This window comes from Propithecus coquereli, unplaced genomic scaffold, assembly GCF_000956105.1.
Source record: "Propithecus coquereli isolate 6110/MARCELLA unplaced genomic scaffold, Pcoq_1.0 Scaffold18, whole genome shotgun sequence".
NCBI classification, from domain to species: Eukaryota; Metazoa; Chordata; class Mammalia; order Primates; family Indriidae; genus Propithecus; species Propithecus coquereli.
Window position 1 is genome coordinate 12,088,564 of NW_012142745.1, and position 8,522 is coordinate 12,097,085.

The 8,522-nt window shown below is 34.9% G+C and overlaps 1 protein-coding gene across 1 annotated transcript in view; it reads left to right on the forward strand.

Annotated features, from left to right (window-relative positions):
- LOC105808830 (nuclear autoantigen Sp-100-like) overlaps nucleotides 1–8,522 on the forward strand; it is a 19,674-nt gene that overhangs the window by 8,229 nt on the left and 2,923 nt on the right. Inside the window, exons 4-5 of the mRNA XM_012642590.1 lie at nucleotides 5,341–5,487; nucleotides 6,372–6,434. Coding sequence (XP_012498044.1) covers nucleotides 5,341–5,487; nucleotides 6,372–6,434 — 210 coding nt within the window. The remainder of the gene's footprint in view (nucleotides 1–5,340; nucleotides 5,488–6,371; nucleotides 6,435–8,522) is intronic.

Below are 8,522 nucleotides of genomic sequence, written 5' to 3' on the forward strand. Positions count from 1 at the left end.
GTAATGGTTGAACTAATTTACATTCTCACTAAAAATGTACAAGGGTTCCCTTTTCTCCATATCCTCACCAATGTTTGTTATGTTTAGTCTTTGATAACAGCCGTTCCAACAGGTCTGAGGTGATATCTCATTGTGGTTTTAATTTGAATTTTCTTGATTAGTGATACTGAGCATTTTGACACTGTTGACCATTTGTATGTGTTCCTTTGAGAAATGTCTATTCAGATCCTTTCCCTATTTTTATTTTTATTTTTTGAGACAGAGTCTCACTCTGTTGCCCGGGCTAGAGTGCTGTGGCATCAGCCTAGCTCACAGCAACCTCAAACTCCTGCCTTTCCCCATTTTTAAATTGGGTTTAAATTGGTTTATTTATTTATTTTTTTTACTATTGAATGTTTTGAGTTTCTTATATATTTTTGGATATTAACCCCTTATCAGATGTATGGTTTGCCAATATTTTCTCCCATTCTGAAAGGGGCCTCTTTGTTGATGGCTTCCTCAGCTGTGCATAAGCTTGTTAACATAATGTAGCCTCCTTTATTTATTTTTGCTTTTCTTGACTGTGTTTTGGTGTTCTAACTGAAAATCCATTGCTCAGACCAATGTCATGGAGCTTTCCCTGTATATTTTCTTCTAGTAAGTTTACAGTTTCAGGTCTTACATTTAAATCTTTGGTCTATTTTGAGTTTATATTTTTTATATGGTGTGAGATAAACATCTAATTTCATTCTGCATGTGGATACCCAGTTCTCCTGATGCTATTTATTAAAGAGACTGTCATTCCCCATTGTGTGTGCTTGGCATCTTTGTTTTAAATCAGTTGAGCATAAATACATGGATCCAAACTCTCTATTTTGTTCCATTTGTCTATGTCTCTATTTTTATGCCAGTACTATCCTGTTTCAATTACTATGAATTTGTAGTATATTTTAAAGTCAGATAGTGTGAGGCTTTCAGCTTTGTTCTTTTTGTTTAAAATTGCTTTGGCTATTCAGGGTCTTTTGTGCTTCCACACAAATTTTAGATTTGTTTTTTCTATTTTTGTGAAAAACACCATTGGAATTGTCATACGGATTGCATTAAATCTGTAGTGCACTTTGAGTAGTATAGACATTTTAACGATATTAATTCTTTCAATCCATGGACATGGGATATCTTTCCATTTCTTTGTTTCTTTTTCAATTTCTTTAGATGTCTTAGAGTTTTCCATGTAAAAATATTTCACTTCCTTGGTTAAATTTATTCTTAAGTATTTTTTGTACTTATTGTAAATTGGATTGTTCTCCTGATTTCTTTTTCAGATAGTTTATTGTTTGTGTGTAGAAATGCAACAGATTTTTGCACATGGATTTTGTATCCTTCCACTTTACTGAATTTTTTTCTTAGTTCTAGCACTTTTTTGGTGAAGTATTCAGGGTTTTCTACATATAAGATCATGTCATCTGCAAATAGGGACAGTTTAACTTCTTCCTTTCCAATCTGGATGTCTTTTATTTCTTTTTCTTGCCTAATTGCTCTGTATAGGGCTTACATTATTATATTGAGAAGAAGTGGTGAAGAAAGTGTATCCTAAGATTATTCCTGGTCTTAGAGGGAAAGCATTTGACTTTTCACCATTGAGTAAGATGTTAGCTGTGGACTTATCATACATGACTTTTATTGTGTTGTGGTCCATTTCTTCTATAGCTAATTTGTTGAGAGTTTTTATTATGTTGAAGGTTTTTATCATGAAGGAATGTTGAATCGTGTCAAACGCCTTTTTTCTCCATCTATTGAGATGATTATATGGTTTTTGTCCTTCATTTTATTAAGGCAGTGGGTGACCTTTATAGATTTGTGTATGTTGAATCATCATTGCATACCAGAAAGAAATTCCACTTCATCATATTGAATATCTCTTTAATGTACTATTGAATTTGATTTGCTAGTATTTTGTGGAGGATTTTTCATCTATGTTATTAAGGATATGTGCCTGTAATTTTCTTTTCTTGTAGTGTTTTTATCTGGCTTTGGTATCAGGGGTAATGCTGGCCTCATGAAATGAGTTTGGAAGTATCCCCCTTCTACATTTTTTTAGAAGAGTTTGAGAAGAATTGATATTAGTTCTTTAAATGTATGGTAGAATTCAGCAATGAAACCATGTGGTCCTGGGCTTTTGCTTGATGGGATGTATTTGATGGTGGGTTAAATATCCTTACTTTATACCGATCTGTTCCAATTTTTCTATTTCTTTGTGATTCAGTCTTGGTAAGTTGTATGTATCTAGGAATTTATCCAATTCTTTCTTCCAGGATATCCAATTTGTGCATAATTTTTCATAGTATTCTCTTATGATCCTTTGCATTTCTGTGGTATGAGTGGTATTGTCTCCTCTTTCATTCCTGATTTTATTCATTTGAGTCTTCTTTCTGTTTTCCTTACTCTGTCTAAAGGTTGGTGAATTTTGTTTATCTTTTCAGAAAACCAATTCCTTGGGTTTTTTTTTTTTTATCTTTTTTTTTTTTGGCTAGCCTCTATCTGCATAATTTTTGATATTATATTGATCCTTTGCATTTCTGTGGTATGAGTGGTATTGTCTCCTCTTTCATTTCTGATTTTATTTATTTGAGTCTTCTTTCTGTTTTTCTTACTCTGTCTAAAGGTTGGTGAATTTTGTTTATCTTTTCAGAAAACCAATTCCTTGGGTTTTTTTTTTTTTATCTTTTTGTTGTTTTTCTAGCCTCTATCTCATTTATCTCTGATATGATATTTATTATTTCTTTCTTTCTGCTAGGTTAGGGCTTAGTTTTTCTTCTTTATCTAGTTTCTTGAGGTGTAAGATTAGTATTATTTGACATCTTTTCTCTTTCTTAATGCACATGTTTATTGCTATCAACTTTCCCTCTTAGAACTGCTCTTACTGAGCCCCACAAGTTTTGGTATGTTGTATCTCCATTTTCTTTTACCTGAGGATATTTTAAATTTCCTTCAGGAGCATGTTGTTTACTATCCACATGCTTATGAATTTTCCAAAATTCTTCCTGTTATTCATTTCTAGTTATATATCATGGTGGTCAGGAAAGATACTTGACATAATTTCAAATTTTTTGACTTTTTAAAGATTTGTTTTATGGCCTTTTATATGATTTATCCTGGAGAATGTTCCATGTACAATTAAGAAGAATGTGCATTCTTCTGCTGTTGGTTAGACTGTTTTGTATATGCTTGTTAGGTCAATTTGATCTAAAGTGTAGTTTAAGTTTAATGTTTTCTTATTGATTTTCTGTCTGGATGATCTGTCCATTCTAAAAGTAAGGTTCTGAAGTTCCCTACTAAAATTGTATTACAGTCTATCTTTCCTTTGGCTCTATTAATATTTCCTTTATGTATTTAGTTGCTTGGGTGTTGGGTGCATTTACTTTTATAATTATGTATCATCTTGATGAATTGACCCCTTCATCATTTTATAATGACCTTTTTTCTCTTCATTTACAGTATTTGACTTGAAGTTTATTTTACCTGACATAAGTATAGCTACTCCTTCTTTCTTTGGTTTCCATTTGCATGGAATATCTATTTCAATCTTTTCACTCTTACTCTATGTGTGTCCTTAAAGAAGAAGTGAGTCTCTTGTCAGCTGTATATATTTGGGTAACTTTTTTTTACTCCTTCAGCCATTCTTTGTCTGTTGATTGTAAAATTTAATCCATTCAAATTTAGGGTTAACTATTGCTAGATAAATAATTACTACTCCCATTTTTTAAATTGATTTCCAGTTGTTTTGTTTATTCTCCTTCCTTTCTTCCACTCTTGCTGTCTTCCTTAGTGTTTAGGTGATTTTTCTCTAGTGTTAAACTTCGATTTCTTTTTATTTTTATATATTTACTATGGGTTAGTTTATGGTTAACGTGAAGCTTATAAAAAACATCTTATACTTATAACAGGCTATTATAAGCTGAAAACAACTTAACTTTGATCACATACAAAAATTCTGCACTTTTCCTCTACCCCCTCAATTTAAATTTTTGAAGTCACAATTTACTTCTTTTTATATTGTGTCCCTTAAAAATTATTGTAAATATTATTTTTGCTTTTTATCTTTTATCCTTCATACTTGAGATATAAGTGACTTATATACAACCGTTACTATTAGAATACTCTGTATTTTGACTGTGCTCTTATTTTACCAGTGAGTTTTATACTTTCTTATGTTTTTATATTATTAATCAGCAACATATTCTTTCAGCTTGAAGAACTTCTTTTTGATTTCTTGTAAAAACAGGTCTGGTGCAAATGAATTACCTCAGCTTGTGTTTGTCTGGGAACATCTATGTCTCCTTCATTGCTAAAGGACATTTCTTAAAAATACAGTATTCTTAGTGGGAAGGATTTTTTTTCCTTTAGTCTTTTAAATATATCGTCCCACTCTCTTTTGCTTATAGGTTTCTGCTGAGAAATGCACTACTAGCCTTATTGAAACACCCTTACATACTATTTGCTTCTTTTCTTTTGCTGTTTTTTGGATCCTGTTTTTGTACTTAACTCTTGGCAGTTTGATTATAGTATGTCTTAGTTTAGTTTTGTTTGGATTGAATCTCATTGGAGATTTCTGATCTTCATGTACATAGAAATTTATGTCTTTCCATAGATTTGGAACATTTTCTGCTATTATTTCTTTAAAAAAGCTTTCTACCCCTTTGTCTTTTTCTTCTCCTTTATGAATTCCTATGACTCAAGTATTAGCTTTTTTAATGTGTCTCAAAAATCCTGCAAACTTTTTTCATTCCTTTCATTCTTTTTTCTTCTCTGACTGTATATGTTCAAATAACCTGTCTTTGAGTTCACCAATTCTTTCTTTTACATTATCAGTTCTGCTGTTGATACTCTCTGTTGCATTTTTCATTTCATTCATTGTATTTTTCAGCTCCAGAATTTCTGTTTTATTTTCTTAATAATGTCAATATCTTTATTAAAATTCTCCTTTTAGCAGTTTATTGTCTCCCTGATTTCAGTGAATCATTTTTCTGTATTTTCTTGAAGTTATCTCCGATTCCTTAAAACAATTATTTTGAATTCTTTGTGAGATAGTTTTTTATTTCCATTGCTTTGTGGTCAACTACCAAAAGATTGTGCTGTTTTAGTGGTCTTATATCTCTTTGGTTCTTTTATGTTTCTTGTTGCCTCACATTTATGTCTGTGCATATGAGGAAGTAGGGACTTATTCCAGACTTGCCAACTGACTTGTCTGGGAAAGACTTTGAGCCCATGAAGAGATTTTGGGAAAGAGAGAGTTATCAATGGCAGTAAAGAGCCCCGTGGGAAAACAAATGAAAATTCTTCATTCCTCACTATTTGGCCCAGGGGCAGAGATCTCCAGCCAAGGATGCCAAAGTAATTCCTGTTTTGTGCCATTGACAAACATAATAAAGGAAAAGCCATTTTTTAATTCAGAAGAGAAGCAGCAAGCCCAAGCAAGAACTAACCATAACCAGGCATCTGACACAACAGGTAAGGCTGACTGGATGAATTTGTAGCTGTGAATCACAGGCTACCAGTTAAGGGGCTCAGGCACTTCATCAGGGCCCATTGGGGAAGTCCAGGTAGCCTGGGATGGGGGCAGAAAGGGGAGGGGGCCAGCACCTCAAGCAGTGAGCCCTCAGCTTAACAGAAGAAAGTCCCTAGGAATTGGGAAAATACTGAAAGACAGAAATGGAGGTAATAAATATTGATGTCAAAGAAGTTATTTCTTAAGGAAGAAAGGAAGGCATGGGGAAGAGTCAAAGACTGGATTAATAAAATGTGGTATATGTATACCATGGAGTACTAATCAGTCACAAAAAAATAACGGTGATCTAGCATCCCTTGTATTATCTTGGATGGAGCTAGAGCCCATTCTACTAAGTGAAGTATCACAAGAATGGAAAAACAAGCACCACATGCACGCACCTTCAAACTGGTGTTAATTGATCAACACTTACATTCATATATAGTAGTAACATTCATCAGGTATTGGGCAGGTGGGAGGGGGGAGAAGGGGATGTGGATATTCACATCTAATGGGTGCGGTGTGCACCATCTGAGGGATAAACATGCTCGTAGCTCTGACTGGGGCAGAGCAAAGGCAATATATGTAAACATGCATCTGGAATGACTCACTCTTTTTTGGACACACACAATCAACATATATTAACATATCAGACACTACATTCTTCTGAGATCTTTTTAAAGTCAATCCTTTGTGCTATCTTTAACTCTACATCTCTTAGACCTGGGACTTAATTTCTACAAATTCCCTGAAGAGTTACAATTGAATGATGTTTTTGTAAAACACTACTATTTGTGATGCAGTGTCATAAACAAGAGATGTTGGTGTTATTTTTCTACTTTCTCAGAGAGAAAAACTGCCATTCCTAGACCTTTGAGGAGAAGAAGAAGAAGAAGAGGCAGAAAAAGAGGTAAAAAGTGTGATCAAAACACTTTCAATAGCTAACCATCTAGATTTTTATTTTATACTCCATGCTCTGAATGAAAAATCAATTTTCTTAACTGGCTGAGGGGCAGCCAGTACAGGAGCCACAAACTTGGCCATAAGTTCATTTTAAGACATTCAATACCTGCTTCAGCTAAATCCAATCCCTTGTGCCCCACTCACATGGTGTGTGGGGCTCCCTGAGCAACGTGAAGTATCATTTTTATTGATTCATTGAGTGATACATAATAGATGTACATGTTTTGGGGGTGCATGTGATAATCTGATACTTTCATATAATTGAATCAGATTAATTGGGATATCCATCACTTAAAATACTGATCTTTACACTAGGAACATTTGAATTATTCTCCTCTAGCTATTTTGGAATGTACAATTAAAATTACCCGTACAGCCCCTATTGATCCATCACATACCAGTTCTTATTTCTTCTATCTAACTGTAGAATTATACCCATTAATCAACCTCTGCTCATCCCCCTCCTTCAGTGAGCAGTTTTTTCTAGAACCCCCGCCCTGAGCTTCCCTTTCAGCAACAGAGAAAGCTCAGATGATGGAGTGTGAAGCAAAGCAGACGGCAAAGGGGGAGACAGACACCAGCCTGTCTGGTGTCTCGTGTGCTGCCCTGCTGCCATCCTGCTCTCTGTTCCCCCAGGCGATGCCTCAAATAGGGAGACAAGACTAAAATTTGACAGGTTTTCTCCATTTCCATAAGTTCAAACCAATAATAGGTCTAGAAATATCCCTTCAAATCACCAGGAGGAAAGTCACTGTGGGAGCAGTGAATGTGGCCACCGAGCTTGAGAGCTCAGACCCTGCTGCCCCGGGCTGTTGGGTGGGATTTTGGAGGATGGAGCAGAGGATGACATTATCTACAGGTATTTTGAAAGAAAGACCTTGAAGTGTAACTAATTCCTGGGGTAAAATCCCTCCAATCTATTTAAATTATAAAAGAAGGATCTTTCATCTGCAACAAGAGAAGTCCTCGTATAGCCAAAGCGATCTTAAGCAAAAAGCACAAATTGAGAGGCATCAGTCTGCCAGACTTCAAACTTTACTACAGGACTATAGTAACCAAAACAACATGGTACTGGCACAAGAAAAGAGATATAGACCTTTGGAATAGGATGGAGATCCCAGATAAAAACCATTCTCATATAGCCATCTAATCTTCGACAAAGCAGAAAAAAGTATACATTGGGGAAAAGAATCTCTATGCAATAAGTGGTGCTGGGAAAACTGGATATCCACATGCAGACGATTGAAACTGGATCCCCACCTCTCACCTCTTGCAAAAATCAACTCACGATGGATAACAGATTTAAACCTGAGGCGCGAAATCTTAAAAATTCTGGAACAAAATGTTGGGAAGACTCTTTTAGACATTGGCCTAGGTAAAGAATTTATGAAGAAGACACCAAAGCAATCACAGCAGCAACAAAAATAAACAAATGAGACCTGATCAAATTAAAAAACTGCACAGCCAAGGAAACTATCATTGGAGTGAACAGACAACCTACAGAATGGGAGAAAATATTTGCTTTCTGCATATCCAATAAAGGGCTGATAACAAGCATCTATACAGAACTTAAGAAAATCAACAAGAAAAAATCAACCAACCCCATCAATAAATGGGCAAAGGACATGAACAGAAACTTTTCAAAAGAAGACAGACTAATAGCTAGCAAACATATAAAAAAGTGCTCAACATCTCTAATCATTAGGGAAATGCAAATCAAAACTACAGTGAGATATCTCCTAAGTCCAGTGAGAATGGCCTCTATCAAAAAGTCCCAAAATGCTGGTGTGGATGTGGAGAGATTAGAATACTCTTACACTGCTGGTGGGACTGCAAATTAGTACAACCCACGTGGAAAGTAATTTGGAGATACCTCAAAGAGCTAAAAATACAACTATCATTTGATCCAGCAATTCCACTACTAGACATCTATCCAAAGGAAAAAAATACATTCTGTAATAAAGACATCTGCACTCAAATGTTTATAGCAGCACAATTTGCAATTGCAAAGATGTGGAAACAACCCAAGTGCCCA